Source organism: Lissotriton vulgaris, chromosome 7, assembly GCF_964263255.1.
Source record: "Lissotriton vulgaris chromosome 7, aLisVul1.2, whole genome shotgun sequence".
NCBI classification, from domain to species: domain Eukaryota; kingdom Metazoa; phylum Chordata; class Amphibia; order Caudata; family Salamandridae; genus Lissotriton; species Lissotriton vulgaris.
The window spans coordinates 947,904,593-947,923,290 of record NC_141695.1 but is presented as its reverse complement, the minus strand read 5'-3'; the positions used below and the strand labels follow the sequence as shown (position 1 = coordinate 947,923,290).

The 18,698-nt window shown below is 43.5% G+C and overlaps 1 protein-coding gene across 1 annotated transcript in view; it reads left to right on the top strand.

Moving 5' to 3' along the window:
* Window positions 1–335: 335 nt before the first annotated feature.
* Window positions 336–18,698, top strand: part of LOC147702798 (SLC35A4 upstream open reading frame protein) — a 47,410-nt gene continuing 29,047 nt past the window's right edge. The window contains exons 1-2 of the mRNA XM_086931389.1: window positions 336–418; window positions 12,784–12,882. Of these exons, the coding sequence (XP_086787515.1) occupies window positions 377–418; window positions 12,784–12,882 (141 nt within the window). The 5' untranslated portion in view covers window positions 336–376. The remainder of the gene's footprint in view (window positions 419–12,783; window positions 12,883–18,698) is intronic.

Sequence of the window (18,698 nt, the reverse complement as noted above, 5' to 3'; positions counted from 1 at the left end):
CATGCACTGTTCCTTCCCAATTAAAGAAGTGATAGTACATGCTCATTTAAAGCACTAGGACATAATACCTATTTCTGCTCATCTTGTCTAATATTTAGGTGTCTGGAACAATCAGGACCGTTCACACCGTAGGCGAAAGTTTCACTAATAACTAAACTTTTTCAAAAGAAACATGTGACAATGAACGCAATTAAATAGAGTCTAGCAATTTTTCAATGGAAGTTTTAATTCACGAGTTGGGATATACCCTGTTTTGCATTAGTTTGATCACTAATTGCAAAAGCTTTAACGTTCAAACATGGCCGCCATGCTCGCTTGGATCTCACGCGGTATCTGCGGCACGCCTATTCACTAAAACTTGATCGCCGATTGGAGCATGCGCCTAACAATTTGCCGGTTAAAGATGGCGGACGACAAGGTGAGAGGTGGGAACTGCTGATCTTATGGGTTTAAATATGCAGTTTATTACAATTTCAATAAACAACAGAGAGAGGCCAGCTTTCTCCGTGTGAGCTTTTCCGAGTGATCGTTAGACGGGTTGGATAGCGGCTCGCGGTCTTCGCGAGCTGACCATTTTTATTTATTTATTTTTTTCAACTTGCATTGGAGTACTTTTTCTGTCTCTATTAACTCGTGGTCTCGCTATGTATCATACATTAATTGAGCAACTCGCTGGACGAGACGCAACCCAACGTTTGCCCCTTGGTTCGGCCCCCCTCCCCAAAGTGAGGGGGACTTGTGGCTCGACCTGGGGGCCTTAGTGGAGGCCACCCCCCAAGGAGAGGAACTCGGACTGGTCGGGACAATTGAATGGAGGCAGGGAAGGTGCTGGACCAGCGGCATAGCTGCTAAGGTTATAGATTGTTGGGTGTGAGATTTTCATAATTTCAGTGTAATTATTTATGAGTGACATTTCAATGACTATAAGTTACACTTTTTTCGTGAGCAAAATCAAGCAATGAGGACGAGGCAAACATATAAATATCAGAAATAACACTAATTTGAGCAATGAGAAACTCTTAAGAAGATCTTAAAACTGCTTCACAGCACCAGAAATGGAAGGGCACTTAGGAAGTAAAGGAGTGGCAAGGTCATCGGGTGACCAGACGTCCCTGTTTTCCCGGACGGTCCCGGTTTTTGGTGAAGTGTCCCGACACTTCCCTCCAAAATGCATAAATATCCCGGTCTTTTTTAATAATGGCCTGGTTGAGCATAGAAATGTCCCGCTTTTGGGTAGTGGGTGAGTTGAGCATACGCACTGGTGTTAAAAAGATGTGAGCATGCTCACTTCTCACTACTGGCGAGGTTACGGCGTGACGGTTCTCCAGGAGAGGTTGTTGTGGGAAGTGATATCCTTTAAAGAGATACATTTTTTTCTTGGGATTTCCCTTACTTTCTACAAGCAGCAAGAATGCCTTTTAAGTTCTTACATTGTCTAGTCTTGTGATGGTTTGTAGGCTGGGAGGGCACGTCTGTGCCTTCTGGTGGATCGTGGCTGGAGCAGCTCAGAAATGGATTCAGGGTCCTGACTTGCTGGTGCTGTCAGGGCTTGGGAGGGGCCATGCAGGTTGGTTCCCATCAAAGCCCCTTTCACTTCTGGCTGCTGCTTAATTCAGCAGTACACACGCTCGCTTTAAATGGCAGAGCAGGGTCACACTGGTGGCTGGCTGGATCTTGGTACAGGCAGTGACCTCTTACTCCAGTGAGTAGAGCAGGGTCTTACTTGTGTTTCAATCATGCTGTTGCCCCAATGCTGGCACAATCACATTCTTGCTATATGGTTTCCACCCCCCCCCCCCCCCCCCCACAATAAAAAACATATCCTGCAATTTGTTCAAACTTTCTTGGGCAACAATACGATTTGGATGGGGTCCCTAGGGTTGCCATCTTTCTCAGAGACATATCTGCAATTTCATCTAATTTTACATTTACTTTAAACAAAAAGCTGCTATAATGTTTAACATTGCCTTGCTGTGTTTTATTTATTTTTCTTAGCCATTAGGTATCAAAAAAATATGGCGATGCAAAGAAAAAAAATGCAACCATAAATAGTAACTTGCGCATGCACACCAGCAGAAGAGGAAGCCTCTGGGCTGCATGAATAGGTCAAAGCAACTCTGCTTTTTGAAGACTATCTTTTATTTATTTATTTTTTAACAAAGATGCTGCGGGGGCCTTACATGAAGGTTGAATGTGTCACCGAGGCTTCTTCAGCTGCTAGGGGTGGTTGTGTGCGGTACACAGAGACCACATATAAGGCTGGCATCAGCCATCACCAGGTGATGTGGCATTCCACTTGCCACAAATTTTAGTGCTTCGCTGTCACATAATTCCAGTGGCCCTTCATTTTAAATAGAGACCATTAAGCATGTTAATCAGTGCGTAGGAAATATAAAAAACAGATATGGGCTACAAGGTATAGGAGTCACGTCATCCATACTGCTGGCCATTATATATTAAGAGTAGCCTGGAGAAACAAAGGGGCCGATTTGCTGCGTTTTCACACAAGCAGTAACTAAAGTTACTGCGTTGCATGAAATTGAGACAGTACAACGGTGCCATACCTCTGAGATCTGTCTTTGCTGCTCTTTCCCTAACGGTGGAAGACATTAGGCTGCCTTGCACCAGGGCACACACCTTTGCGCTACAGTGCAAGTGTGTGCTTGTGAAGCATCGGTTTTGTATTGGAAGGGTCTCCCATCCAGTACAAAATATTATGCTTTAACAAAGTAAAATACTTTTCCCTCTAGAGATTACCATCAAAGTCCATGGGTGATTGCATTGAACCCCCATGTACACCACCTTGATGCAAAGTAGGGTTTACCGCTATTTTACTTTATGGATACTTTACAATGCAAATCAGGATTCGCGTAGGAAAGTAAAACCCAAGGCAACTTTTTGCGCTGCGTTTGCGTCACTTGTCACAAAGTTTACAGTCAATAAAAGACCTCTCATTTGTCGTCCTCAATTCTTCATGTGTCTGTGGAAGGGGCTGTCTTCGTAGTAGTCCTCTTTCTATGTCTATGATAGCTGTCAAATATTCCTACTTTTATGTCGAAGGTTCCTGCAAACTGCAGTCCTACTTCTTTGTCTATGATCTGTCCCAGTTTTTTGTTTTGAGAATCTGGTCACCCTAGGCAAGGAGCATGCTGAGTGGGAAAGAAGCATTCAACCTCCCTGGTGGAAAGACTGAGCAGCATGGACCATGCACATGACCTAGAGTGCCTTTTCTAAGCACTATCATCAGACAAAAGAAAGACCAGGGTCTGAGAGGGGGAGAGCAGAGTTATAGAAGTTATGACCGCGCTGTGATCAGTCAGAGCCAGAAGAAACTTGAGCTCACTGCAGCTCAGCCATGCCATGGAGAGGGAAATAAAGAGTGTGGTGGAGATGTCTGGATTCCTGTAACCCCTGATAGCATGCTGTGGGGGAAAATGAGAAAAAGGGGGCAGACTGTCTAACTACAAAGTTTTTGTGGTAGTTTCCAGTGGGCTGGATAGATTTGTGTGCTCTGAGATGTGTATACAGATTAATGTGATTCCAGGTACACACAATTCCTGATTCCTATAAATGTAAAGCGACCTAAGCTCTTTGTAGAGTTGTACACAATGCTTTCTGCTGAGCACCTGCCGAGTGAGAGTACAGATGCCAGCATTAAATGAATTGAGGCCATGAATGTATTAAACTGCTTGCTAACCATGAGCCTTCAGAACTCTATATTCTTCACATTGTTATAGAGGCAATTAGGTAAAAAAAAAATCAATATTTACATTTTTAAATGGTGCATCCCACTAGTAGAAATGAAATGCCAAGGTGGCCATGAGCGGGAGCCAGTTTACCTTGTGGTGAAAGGGCACTGACTAATTCGGTGCAAACAACTGATCGTCCATGATGCAAGTTAGAGGTGCAGGCCTGGGTCGACCACTTGCAACAAAGAGAATCCAGTCCCCAGGAGGACTCATGATCTAAAACGTCTTAGCGATCTGATGACTAGTCCTGCATCACAGCCTATGTGAACAGGGTGTAAAGAGACGCTTTGTCTTTTAAGTGGAGAAAATGTGTGGCTCTGCTCATTTGTGCAAGCCAAGGTTGGCTGTGAGGTAGTCTGCAGCAGACCTGCCCCAGCGAATCCTCTCCTCTGTTTAACGAGCTAAGGTGATTTTAGGCCCTCATCTCATTTCAGAAAACCACTTCCTATATATTTCCAGCCTCTGGCATGTTACGGTGATCGACATCTGTGATGTGACCCTGTCTCTGCCAGAGAACTGCGTGGATTTGTGTACAGACACAATGACCCTTATTTTGTTGAGGGGTAGGAGTCTATTGCTTCAGAGGCGTGAAGAGCATGGCAGAACATCTAATATATGAGTCATGAGGAGAGAAAGGAATGAGGACGCGCATCTCGTTACAGGGAGAGGAGAAGTAAATCTCGTCTCTTCGTGTCGGAGAACCTTGACACGTAGCCTTTTATTTCTCCCACTCTGTGGTGATGAACTCTGTGGCCGTCGTTTTTAAATGCTGATCTCGCTGGCGTCAGTCCGCTAGGGATTGCTCGCTGGAGTTAGGGAAGAGGGTGTAACAAATTGGCATTCAAACAGTTTGTAGATTTTATTTTCGTATTGAGTGGTGCTTGACCACGTAAACCATGCATATGTGTGAAGGATTGGGTGCAGGGATAACACTTGTGAAGGGGGACAGTTTCTCGGGCTGCTTGATGTTCATTTTAGGAGTTGCAGATTAATAAATGGGGTTTAAGACCACAAGGTTATTACGTGAGGCAACATTAGGCACTAGCAGGGACCAAGGGGGAAGGGACGGGTCCTTGTGCTCGAAGCTGCCGACTTTTTTGCTGTGGGAATAATGTTCAGATTTCAGTGTGAAGCAACATCCGGTGAACCTGGGAAGATTGTTTAATCTCCACGTAGTAGCACAAAAAACACGTTATCCAGGTGTGACACAACGGATACCTGGCCTTTTCCAGAGAAAACATGAGCTATTGGGAAGAAAAGTTGAAGCCACCCAAAGACTGACATTTGGGGAAGCAGCTGTTAAAGCACCCCTTCCTCTGATGACTCTGTCAAAAACATGTTTGCCGAAGACTCTCTGTAAAGCCTACTGCTGAGCCTTATCCTGTATAGTAAACATATTTACATATTTGCTTAAGTCCTTTATGAATAAATTCCCAAAGAGCATTCTATCTGCCTAAATACTTCCATGCACAGCAGTCATATTGCTCAATTTTGTATCAGTTTTCAAAAGAAGACTTTTCTAAGTTCGTGGGCTATGGCTGCGTTATTATTTTCAAATATGCAAATCAATCTTTGAACCTTTTTAGGTCTCGCACCTGGCGATGAAGCGCTGTCGCCAGCGAGACTTATTGTTATCGACTTGCCTCTCATGCGGATACATACCGGGGCTCGCGCCGATTGGGGTCTGTGGACGCGCACGTACAGGCACACGCACATCTTCTGTCCCGCTTCCCAGGCAAAAGCATGCAGTTTCACTTTCGAGTCGACATTGCACTTACACCGGGCTTTTAGTGCACATGTAAACAACACCGCATTCAACATGTAAGTCTTGTTTTACATGCTTTAAATGTACAGCATACCCCACTTACCAGCTCTTGTGGTGACTTTGCGCTGGTCTCGTGTCTTCATCGGCAAAGTGCAGCACCGCGCTAGGCTCCGTCTTGATCACAGGAGCCCCGCCTGAAATCCTGCCTTGGCCGTGCGGCATTCACGAAAGCGGGGTGGGCTCCTGCTGGCCTTCTTAATTTTTTTCCTTGGGCGGTCCCCTCCCTAGGCCGCATGAGTCGCGCAGCATTCCCTAAAGTACGGCAGCATTTAAAGTCTGCCTCGCCGCCACTAGGCACGAGCCACAGATCCAGAGACAGCGCATGCGTGAGCAGCCCTCGCTCCCGCGCCCTGGAGCACGGGTGCCGCAATGCTTGTTGTGGGATGCAGTGGGAGTAGCAGCACCCCTGAAGGCTTCTGATGGTGAGCGCTGAGCAGGCGGGGTAGGGACGACAGGCTGAAGTACACACAAAGCCCAAGCGGTGAATGGCTGGCCTGTGGCTGACGGGCACGGCACATGGATCCCCATTCAGTGCATGGGAATGGATCTGTAACACGGCCTGCGCCGGGTCACTCGCAGCGTGAACTCGCGACACCATGGTAAGCCTGCCCCCAGTAAGAGTCATTCATTCTTATGATGTGCATTAAAACAAAAATGGGTGTTTAGGAAGCACCCGTGTTATTCTATTAAAATTGTATGCAATTGTGATGTTTTTAAAAAAATATAAACATATGTGTTGCTTGCATATGGCCCCTGTGGTTAAGGCAGTAGCATGTGATTTTCTTTCCTTTCCTTTTGTGACATATGTTTATAATAAAATATAAAAAGAAATTAACGATGGTTTGCCACAGCCAGACTTGCTGCCTTTGCTAATGCTTGTTGGAACAGATGTGTGGCCAGAACCTTTGTCAGAAGTGTTTTAGATGCCAGCCTCTGACCTCTGCATCATGTGTCCTGGTAAGGTGGCTTTTTCCTGATTGTGACAATATCATTTACACTGATTTCACCACTGTGAATAATATCATTTGAAATAATGGTCACAGAATGTTGGCATGGAATGCTGTAGTGGGTTAGTAGCAGCAGGCCCCTTAACATAACATTAGTGCCGAAAGAGCGAGGGGAGCTGTGTCTGCTGGCGCAGGCTGACTGCTGCGCAATGCAGATCTTTATGCAGTACTTAGTTTGAGCCGGTGGCGGCCACTGGCTGTGCTTTTTTTTAGGGGGGGGTCGGTGGGCATCCGGCACTTATTTTTCCTCATAAGACATGCTGAAAGAGGGGAACACACACACCGGAGAGAAGGAAAAGAAGACCGAAATTCTATTAAGAAGAGAGAAAGCAGGTGCCTGTATAGAGAATGATATAAAGAATCAGTAAGTGTCTGGAAGTGGATTAAAATGGGCACGAGGTGCATACAGAAATACAATACGCAGGCGTGGTATTCGACACGGGGACATTAAATAGCACCGTCCGTTGTATTTTGGGCAGTGCTTTGGGCACCGGTACTCATTATATTACAAATTATGCACTGCCCTTCTGTATTGCTGTGCTCATTTCCCCGCCTGTTATTGCACCAGGAATTCCTGCTTAGTCCCAGCTTGACCAGGATGTCAAGGGGAACAGATGCTTTGGTACTGTTGCAGCGATGTGGTATTATAGGTCGACTGCATCCCAATTATATCTGTCTTTAACCACCATACTGAATGGGGGGGGGGGCGGGAGGAGGGCATTTCACTTGCTTGTTCATAGCTGTCACTGGCGGGGCGTTATCTCATTTAGCACTGATGAGTAGAGCCCGGCAGACCCTGGGGGTGGACACTAAAGTCAGTCATTGCTTGTCGCTGGATAACACCTTGTCAAGAAGGAGAAACAGCTCCGGCCTCTGGTGACCTGAGGTCGGGGAGGAATGTGAGGGGTCATGGGGGGGACTCTGAAGCAGATAGCAAGAGCTGGGAAGGAATTAGGGACGGGGACCCCTAGAATGTGACAGCAGACAAGAAAACCCAGGTCTTGTGTCATTGACCAGCTGGCTGCTCACTCTTAACCCAGCGCAGTCTTCAGCTTCACACATACCGCACACTTCTACCCCTTCCTCCCAGCCTCCCTTTCAGACCGCATTTAATCGATTCAGGGTTATTTCCGTGTTCACACCTCTTAATTTCTAAAAGAATCATATTGTGTTCTTAGTTGATGTGGAAGAGGCATCTCCAACGAGTAGCTCGTGAACTTGTTTCTTTGGCAGTGCCACTTAAAAATGGCTTATTCATCTACAGGACCGAACCCGTGACCTGTGAGTTACACATCTCGGCATCGGGCTATTATTCTAGTAAACTGCGTTAAAACTTCAGAGACGGTTACCACCACCGAGCACATGTACCAATTCTGCTTCGGGTGCTGTGTGGCGGTAATGGGGGTAAGGAATAATATTTTGGATGGTAATTTGGGTCTACTGAAAGAGGTCTGCGCATCATGTGTGCTTTGACATTATATGGCGTGCAGAAATAATTCCATTAAACATAAGCCTCAGAAAGCAAAACCCTTTTCCGTGCTGCCACTCGGCACATAAAAAAGCTGAAAACGGGTGAGTCGTCTTTGAAATTCATTGCTCAAATTAGGTTTTTAGGAGGGCCGAAATATTAGGAACCGGAAGTAGACAAAATCAGGAGTGTAGCTCCTAGAGGCCAGAACCTAAACGCACAAGCACTTCAAGCAGAGGACGCAGTCACCAGCCCCACTCCTTCCAGCTTCTCCTGCACGTTCATTAAAACCCAGTTACTAAAGCAATGTGCCGTTTACTGTAATAGCTCTTACTTTTAGCGCTGCGATGTCTAAAACGTTGGAACATAGTGCTACATAAAACTAGAATAAATAATGCATCACAGACGCTTTTAAAAACAGATAAAAAACTGCCATTTACAATACCAACAACTTCAAACTTTGCTAATGCGAGACCTATTGCATTGCAAATGCTTGTTATAAAATTCATCTGCATCAATAGAAGAACCCTCCAATCTATCCACTTCAGCAATGCCTAAAATATGAGGGCTTAAGATCCCTACCATATCCATTACTTTATCATGGCAGGTGAACTAGGCTTTTTCAGCCCTTTTGCTGGGATCTTTGTCAAATGCTTAGAAAAATATGAACATGTTTGAATCGATAACCAGGGTAACCATAATATCATTAGGTAGATTAGGGCAGAGACATGCAGACATCAGTCTAGACCTGGTTTGTTGCCTAAAACCAAAGGTAACCTGACTGAAATAGATTGGCCAGACGAAGCAGGAACTCGAGGACATTGTGTGAATGAAAGAAGCATCATTAATTCTGCTTAGTAACTGGCTTAAATGGCTCTTCTTTGGGGGAAGCAGTAGCCCAATCAAACAAGCATTAAAAATGCAATAGGTCTCGCCTTTGATTAAGTTAAAGCCATTTGCTTTGCTAATGGTATTATGTATAGCAAAGCAAATGGCTTTAACATAATTAAAGGCGAGACCTATTGCACTTGTAATGCTTGTTTACATTCTGATACTTGCATTCCTTGAAATGTAGTTGGATTTGCAATTCTGAAAAGTACACTAAACAACGATTAAGGAAAACAGATATTTTAAAAGTAAAAGGCATGTGGATGCATAACTAACACTTCTAGGTCACAAAGCAAGGCTCTACGGGGAACAGCGTGAGCTCAATGCATTGACAAAGTATTGCAATGAACTGCTAAGCTCCCAGCCCCTCAACACCATCCCTCTGGATTAATGCTTGAAAAAATTTAACACCTTGAGGATAGAGCACGGTGTAAACTGCACAGCGCATCTGGAAAAAATTGAATTTCTCAAAGGAAAGGCTGTGCTAGGAAGCCTAAAACGGAACAGCAGCAACAGGGGCTGTGGTGGGGGCAGGGCCTTGGTGGCATCTGGCACAATATGGCATGGAATAAATTAGGTTCATGCAGCACCAAACAGTTCGGCACTCATCCCCTTAACTAGCTTTATATTGATTGATACCAGGAAAATAAAAGTTGCGCCACCGGCCCCACAGAATCCCCCACCACTACAATTTACATGGACACAGAAAGGGGACCACACATAGAAGCTGACAAGCCTCTTGAGCAAAACAAGCATTTGCAATGATTAAGCTTTCGCATTAAATGCTACAGTATCTGGGCCAAACACACCCAGACGAATCTCGGCGGTGGTGACATTGGCTTAAAATGGATATTTGTGGTGACATCATTGCAGTAAATCTAATAATGGGCGGATACACTGCCTTTCAGTTACACTTATTCGAGTGCCTCTTACAAGAGGGACCAGATTTTGATATGTTACAAATTACCAATAAAGTATCAGTCCTTCTTATAACCTCTGTACTTTAAAGACACGTTCATTTATTTATTTATTCGCCACGTATGACCTTCTAACACAATACTTCAAGTTCAAACCGAAAACTAAAAACCACCTCCTTCAGGAACCATATAAACTTCCTGACAAAAATGAGAAGGGTGCCACGCAGCTGGACAGACAAACAGCCAGCCATGAGAAGAAGAGTCCATATTTCAAGCTGGCAAGCCTGGCGTGCCCCTGGTGCCCGCACTTACCGCGTGAGCTGGGGAGAGTCTCTTTCTGCAGCCATTTACTTTCAATGAGGGAGCAAAGGCACTTCTCGGTCTGAGAAACAGGAGGTTACCTGTAATCCCCGCGTGCACATCTTCTGTCCATCCGTGTGCACGCTTTGGACTCCGTATCAATTCCAAACGGCCCTCACATGGCGAGGGCAGCGCATGCGCGCTGCTAATGCCAGGCGAGACCTAAAAAAGGAAAGTGTTAAGTGGGGGTGGGTGGAGGAGAGGGGGCGCTGCGTTAAGTTCCTCAGTCCCAGCTAGCAGAAATATGAAATGGTGCTGAGTGGTGTTCTCGCTGAGGTAGACCAACTGAGCTACTGACCTGCTCAGTTAACTAAAGTGTTTGCCCTCTGCCAACAGTAATGAAACCTTAAAGTTAATAATAACAATAAACCAGAAGGATTTAACTATCAACAGACTCAATATTAGAAAACTAGTATGGAAGCATTGAGTAAACCGCATGAATATGATATTTATCTTGATTGCGAGAAGCGAGTGAAGAGGACTACATGGAGTGTTCATGAGTATTGTATGTATGGTTTATCTATGGTGTACTGCTGTACTAAGTTTTCTTTCTGATTGGTCAGTTTGGTTCTAGACCATGTCGGAACTGTAGTATCTCTAATTAAATTCCTTTGCTGCTGCTATTGAAGCAAGGAAAGTAAACATAACGGGGGCCTCCGATGTTAACATAAAATTCCAAGTTGCCATCTAAATAACTTTTGAAAGTTGGAGAAGCATATTCAGTTGCTGGTGTTTTCACAAGTACACCCATTCACTCGTAACCAATACCCTGAGTTGAAAGTGGGTCATTAATTGTGGTTTATAACTTGCTAGTAATTAAAGTATGACTCACTATGGGTGTGAGGCGTCAACATTAGTCATAGCTAGCTGGATGTCAAGAACATGCAAGTATGATATTTTAAACTGCCTTTGTGGTGCTTCTGTTTTACAAAGGCATGTTTTTTTATTCAGCAGGGTGTATTGAAAGTGTGTAATTGCTTTTCATTCACAATCATAAAAGCTCTCTTTCAAGGCAGCATCTGCCCACTGCTTTACATTATACCCTATTTTTGCTTGTAAACACGTAGAACTCATAGAAAAACTAATTGCCTGATATAGAGGGACATAAGCCCAAATCATGACTAGTATAAAAGGGCAAACATGATTTTCCTTTTTGTTTTTTATAATACTGTAGCAATTGTTTTTTTCCCTTCTGCAAAATCTCTATTTTGGGAGTTGTATAATCGTCTGGTCAGTTTACATTTTCCTGGTCTTCATAAGAAAATGTCGTACCATGCCAGTCTAGATTAGGGGATAGAATTCCAGCATAAGGATTCAACACTGTTCACTTTGTGTTCTTGAAAATCTGATTGACACTTTACGAGGAGCTTAGCAGGAGACAGAGTTGTCCAATAATCTATGACGGGGCAAAAAAGGGAGCAAGTAAAGCTCGAATCCAAATGGCCAATGCACATATCTGTGGTATAGGCTTTAGAGGGGAGATGTGGAAGACTCGCAAATTATAGAGCGATATCTGTGCTATCCTATCTCATGATCACAAAGTGAAGAGACAATGTGCAACGGGGAGAGTATGGATGATGTTAAATTAATTGGTAACGGTATAGTAATTGGATACACTTTCAGGCTGTGTTCCCAAAGTCAACATCAGATGCCACCCATTACCTTTGGCATTGTGTTAATTTGGGGAGCAAGGTATCTGCGAAAATGATTAAGTTTAACATGCCACATGTATTAAAAATGCTTGGGATTTGTGCAGAATGGTGTAAGAAGACTGAAAAGGCCAGGGTAAATCTGGAAGCTTTGAAGTTTGTGTGGTTAAAATAGGCAATAACGTGAATAGACTGCATGTGCGAGGCATTCCAAATCTACCTTCATATTCTATGATCCTAAAGCTACAGATTGATTTTTGTACATATCTGTGATTTCTTTAGTGCAAACCTAGCCAAAAGGCAGCAGAGTTCTGTACGGGATCAATGACAAGCATAAAGTCATGGGTGATAAGAGAGATTGCTGGTTTGTTATCTCATAATGCATCGTAGTGTAGTTTCTTTAAAGAGGTGCATTTTAAGTACTTTCATAAATTGTATCATAGTTTGATATAGGAATGTTGTTGCATGTCCTCTGTGCATAGATGGGAAAGGACTTGCTGCTGTGTGCTGCGTTTTTTAACACACTTCTCAGTATGCAGTCTGATAAGGTCTTGGTTGTGGATGTGCCGAGAACCATCACAGATGGTGTGCTTGTCTGCAAGGTAAGATGGGGTGCTGATTGTGATGGCTCTGTAAATTCTGTTACTGGTTTTGAAGATGTGGCTCGGCAAAGGAGCCAATGTAATTCCATGAGGTGATCAATCACATCATCTGCTGCAATATTCTGAGGGTCTTTTAGTACTTTCTGGTTGTACACCTACCTCCTTTGAGTTTAAACCTCAAATAGCTCTTTATTCTTCGATGTTATATTGATGAAAATCTCTTTGCTCTTCTATTCCACACTAACTCGTCCGTAAAACTTCAATTTTCCACTTTCTTGTATTGTGAGTGATTTAAATTGTTCTCTGTTTATTGTACAGGGTTCTACACCAAAGCTGAAAGACCTGGCTTTTTTGAAAGATAAGTTGGAAGGATTGCAGCGTCGGGTGGAGGAGGAGGTGCAGGCTGGCGTGACCCAGGTAATAAGGCTTGTCCTGATTTCCTTAGCGTACATAAGGTTAATTCATAAACATAAATTCAATTGATCACATGTAGTGGTCATGTCCTCAATCTGCTTTGGCAAATGGCAGCCTTTGAGCATTCCTTACAATGCAGGCCGTATTTTATTTGGTCAAACTCTTTGCTCAAAACACTGTCCCATTTATTAGTCCTTTTGAATGTATAAAATGTCTCTTCAGTAAAATAGGTAGTGTATTTTTATGCCCCCTGCCGCCTTTATTTATCAAAAAGGTGGTAAATGGTTAATCATGCATAGTGTGCTTTGATGGTACAGAATTTGTGAGCATACTGGTAGTATACCTTATGTGTAGCTACAGTTGAAATTGGTGATCTTAACAAGATAACGAAAGCCCCATAGACTTGTGGCCTTATTTTATTTATTTTATTTTATGTAGTTTATAGAGCGCGCAGCTACCCCCGAAGGGGTGTCCCGGCTTAGAACAAGGTGGTCACTAAAATAGACATAAGTAATCATTTTTGTTCAGTGTATGCTTGCTAAATGTGTAGTAGTGGACTAACAAAATCACTCATAGAATTTAAAAGTTTTTGGGGAACAATAGATGGAAGTAATTCTAACCTTCAAGCAGACAAAGAGCTACAAATTAGGGTATTGTGTTACAGCAGATGTGATGATATGCATAGTCAAGAGGACTATTATACCTCCAACCTGGATCCTGCCTGCTGGATTAGTAAGGACCTGCTTTCTAGTCTTCAGTTGGAGAGCTGTATTAATGCTACCACCTCAATCTACTGTTGTTGTACTTTGCAGGCCCCTGGTGGTCAGTAGGTTGTCTTGTGTCCATTTCTAAGGAGTATGGGCTGTAGTAAAGGTACCAGATAATCTGGGTAAAATTCGTCCTGCTTCAGATCTGTGAGTGAAAAATCAGACCTTTATGCTGTTTCCAGTTGAGTGAGCAGAAGGCTTGCCATATCTTGGGTTGGAAATCAGTAATATGATAGCACAGTTGATGGAATGTAACCGTTTTTTTTCCAGTTTCTAGTTTTGAAAGTGATGTTCATCCTTGAAGGAAGATGCCAATCTCATTATTGGAGTGGACTGCCTTGTTTAAAATTATCACAGTGCCCAAGGTACTGTAAGCCATACAAAGTACCCCCTACTTAGTGCCCCTCCTTCAAATATGTCCTGAGCCATTGTGGCAAACCATATTTTTTAGCAGAAGAGGGTATTTTTATTCACACCATTTGGGCATGTGATGAAATATTGGCCTTTTGTTAAAAAAAGAACGTGGGTGATGATTTTTCTCATGTTTGGCAGATTCCTGTGCTGCTGGGTGACCTGGAATGAGGAAGATGTGATATGGCATTATAAAAAATATTGGGCCTCATGGTAATGCAGTTTGACATAGCCCTGAAGTGGGGAAATTATATGCATCCTAGAATTGAGACATTATGGGTATGAACTGCTTGTTAAATTGCATTTGAGAAGGTGGTTTATGTAGATTCCCGGTTTCCTCTGAAATTTTGTAAAGAATTGGGGCTGCTAGCAGATATATCATGAGTTAGACCGGTTTGCTGAGGCAGTTACTTAATTTTGCCTCTCACACAGAAATCCTGCATGTTGCCTGAGTTTTCAGGGAATGAAAGTATTAAGCTTTACAGTCCTTACTAGCTATATTGATAGGGTTCATGCTTTGCTCTGTCACTGTTTCTTTGCCTCACAGACGTGAATGTTTTTGCTTGCATAGAAACTTAATAAAAACATTAAAACATATATTGATTTACATAGCAGTATCAGGCAACTTATTTTTTAGCAGTTTTTTGCTGTGCATGGTCACAGAGAAGTATAGTTGCGCTTGACATAGTAACCGTAGCACATTGAGCAAGATGAGTAATAAACAAGAGGAGGAACGGGGAAAATGTGTCATAATAGGAGGATACGGGTGCAGTAGAGCGTGGCATACGAGAGAAGAGAAGGAAAGGAGCAAGGTTGGGGATGGCATGGAAGGGAGGGTAGGGTGAGAGATTCAGGGAGGCAAGGATGAGGAGACATGATGATGAAGATGAATGAGAGGAGAGAGGGGAAAAGAAAGAGGACAGCGTATGTGAAGTGGAAACTAGGAGGAGAACATTAAAGAACAGTACTGAAAAAAGAAAAGAAGGAGCAAGCATTGGGGCAGCATGCCAGAAAGAGGGGCACGGTATAAAGGAAATCATGGAGTGTGAGGGGAATTGCTTGGGAGGTGAGGGAATGAGGGATAGAGTGAGGAAGGTAGGAAGGATAAGAAGAGGAAAAGGTGAAGGGGAAAGATTGAGAGGGGCGCACACAGGGAGAAGAGAGTGGGAGAAAGTGAGGTGGTACTGAAGATGAGTAACATTGAAAAGAGCCAAGTAAATAGAGTAGGAGCGGAAAGGTAAGGAGTGTGGGGAAGAAGAAGAGTGAGCAGAGAAGGGGTAGACCAGGTAGGAACTGTCAAGATCAGGTTTAAAGAAAAAAAAGAGCGATGAGGAGAAATAGGGAGGGACAAGATAAGGTAGCAAGAGGGTTTTGAGTAAGTGAAGGAGTCAGCGTGAGTTGGTATTTAGTGGTAGATAAACAGTAGTGAGTGCGTATGGTCTCAAGTAACCAAATTGTAATGTAGAATAGAGTGGAGAGAACATCACCATACCATGACTCAGTGGGCAGATACATTTCAGTCCTTCCACCATTTGTTTTTAGATTGTAAGTTTGGTCCTGATCTCAGCAGGATAAGAGTTATGTAGGAAAAAGAAGTTTCTAGAGAAAGACTAATAGAAGGCTTGGGAGATTCTGTAGTTTTGCTGTCAGAGAGCTTGAGCAGATAAGCCGGGTAAGGGGTATGAAATAGACTGCATTGTAGGCTAGACAACCCAATTTAAATGTTATTCTGGTTTCTATGAGAAGCCTGCGTAGCTCAACTAGTGTTGAAGTGATGTGATCAAATTTCCTTGACAGAGGGATACATTACCATGCAAGACATTATTTAAGAGGCATCGGGGTGGCTTACTGAGCATCACTACACATGATAGAATTAGTGTGTGAGCAGCGGTTTGTATACAAGCCAGTGGAAGAATCTGCATTGTTTTTCTCAAAGTCGTAGATGTGAAAGTTAGCCATGTTGGCAATTTTGTGTTTGTAGCGTGAGTTGCTGCAGATACACCTGCTCTACAAACTCTTGTCATCTAATGTAGGGCATGGACGTTTGCAAGTTGTTTTTATTAGAAGTTTTTGGTATGATCTTTAGTGACTCCTTTCTTGTCCAGAATCCATCAGGACAAGACTCCACCTCAGTTTCTTTTATTTTGTATTCGGGTCCAACATCATCTTTTCAGCAACTTTTGGTTCTAGTTATCAATAATTCACCACATGCAACAAAAGAACATCTACCACATTGGTGCCCACGTAGGATTTAACACAGCATCCTGGAACAAACTTGGGTCTTACCGAAAAAGACTGATAGGAAGGAGGGTGTTCTAGAGAAGTCGTCCTTACGATTTTGTCCTAAATGCAGCCCCAGTGTCTTGTAGTTCCCACTAATCCATAGGACCTGAGCGCTTGTGGATAGCATAAACGGGTGCGGTTCTTAGACTGATTCCATGCACCCCAGAGTATATGTTGTCCTATAGACAAGCTAACTGACAGTGCCATCATAAACCCCCCTAGCCTGAACAGGGAGCGAATGGTTATTGGCAACCTCTAAACATGAACGCCCTGACCCTTCAGGGATCATGGAAACAGATCCAGAACCCTTTTGCTCAGTCAATCTTGCACTCTTGTTATCAGAGAAATATACAGAGAATACACAATGGAACATTCTTCAATGTATTTATTGAACCAAAGTTATTCTTGTACAGAGTACACATGTTGCTATAGTCAATAGGAAGAAGCATATGAAAGTGATTACAAGCACCACAATAGTAAATAGCAGGTATAGTTCCACCATGGTGCTAGGAACTGTGTATGTATTTAGGAATTAGGCGTACTCCTGTTATGCAGTCTCTATCCTATGTGTGTCTAGGTTGTCTGTGCGGGTGTATAGCCAAGAATCCTCTTGGCCACGAACTGGACACCCGTCACGGAGGTGTTAGACAGCTACTGGGCAAAGCATCAGCATGCAGGGTCCTCTTGATGTCAGCAGAAGTGTCTCCTCTGGCTAACCCCCAGAAATGCTTATTTATTTATAATAAAAAGCATCCTTGCAATGTGTATATACAAATTAGCATTGTTAGGGGTATGCAGAGAGCCCTGTCACCCCGTGGATGGAGATAGAACGATATTGTACAGCATATGCAAAGGCTTTGTACTCTGTGTACGAGGGATTCATGATAATGATGCGTGAAGCAAAATGTGTCAACAAAGCAGCTTCAGAGAAGCTAATCCAACATTGTCACGCTTGCGAATATGTGCAAATAGTTAACATAAAATGTTATAGTGCAGAAAGAAGATCATGCAAGAAAATGTACAGCATTGCTCTATGGGCCTAACCCAGGCATATAACACCCAATCCTTATACTAAGGGTCGACCTAAAACTGTTTAAAACAGCAGGCTATATAACATTATAAAATCTATTAAATGTTAAAGCACTTTAAAAAGCACCTTTAAGTAATCTAAAAAAAACTATTAAAAACAATCATTTAAAAATTACCATCTGTCAGTTTGAAACTCCAAGTACACAGAAAGCCAATGTGTCAAAGGCAAGAAAGAGAGAAAAAAACAAAACATGATTTTGTTCCTTTTTTTACTTTCCTCCCCCTCCCACCCCCTCCCCGAAAACATGCCAAATGAACAGTTCTCACCAAACGGAATAGCCACGTGTTTGTGTTCAGAGTGGTAGTCGCTAAATTACTGTTTCCGGCAACGCAGACGACGTCCCCAAAGGCGCACCTCGAAGCAGGTGTAAAGAGCAAAGGTGTTCCCATCCAGTCCCCACAGCATCTGCCCAAGGGAGGGACTACATCATGTAAGCGTTCCGCAGAGCTGATATCCAAGTCACTAGGAGCCAAAGCATGCCAGGGTGACTCGAGGAATGTGCTCAGCTGCAATGGAATACACTAGGGATAACTATACTTATGGGCCTTTAAAGGGTCCATCAGTACCTCAATGTCCAATGGGGCAACCAAGTGCGAACCAAGGTAGAAATCCAGTGCACCTTCATGAGTGCACAGCAGACAGCGGCATGCAGGTTGTAAGCAGTAAGGCCATACAGGCCTAAACAATAAGAAACAAGGCTCATTTAGTTTTAGAAGCTGAGGTGTGCCAAGCGGTGTATCATGCGCATTGCATTGCAGAAAAATTATAATACAAATCCGAGCCACAAGAATCAGGACAAGCGGTAGGCCTCCAAAAATGTTTCCCAGTACGAAGTGAATAAACAATAGAATTACTCCGAAGGTACCAACCCATACAGAGCCAATTCATTAAAAAAAAAAGTGTGCTACTCCCTTTGTATCAAGAACAATTGATGGACAGAATGCTGCAAAGTGTCAAACATTCACCCCAGTACAGAGATCTGGGCCTAAATCCATAGTTTTTTTTGCTCCCCATGCCTTTCCAATTCAGACTCAGTCATATGCAAATCAGTCTTGACCCTGTTCCCCTTGGAAACAGTCCAGCCAGAACTGCAGGCCCAAGTCCTCCCTAGTCTGGAAACAAGCATCCTTGGACCGGTTTCGGGCATCACCCCTCAACAGCCAGGCTAGCTTGACTCCAGTAGCATATAGAGCACAGGACCCACTTGTGGGCATACCCATCCCACTCGGGGTGACAAATTCAAAGCAAGCATTTGCAATGCAATAGGT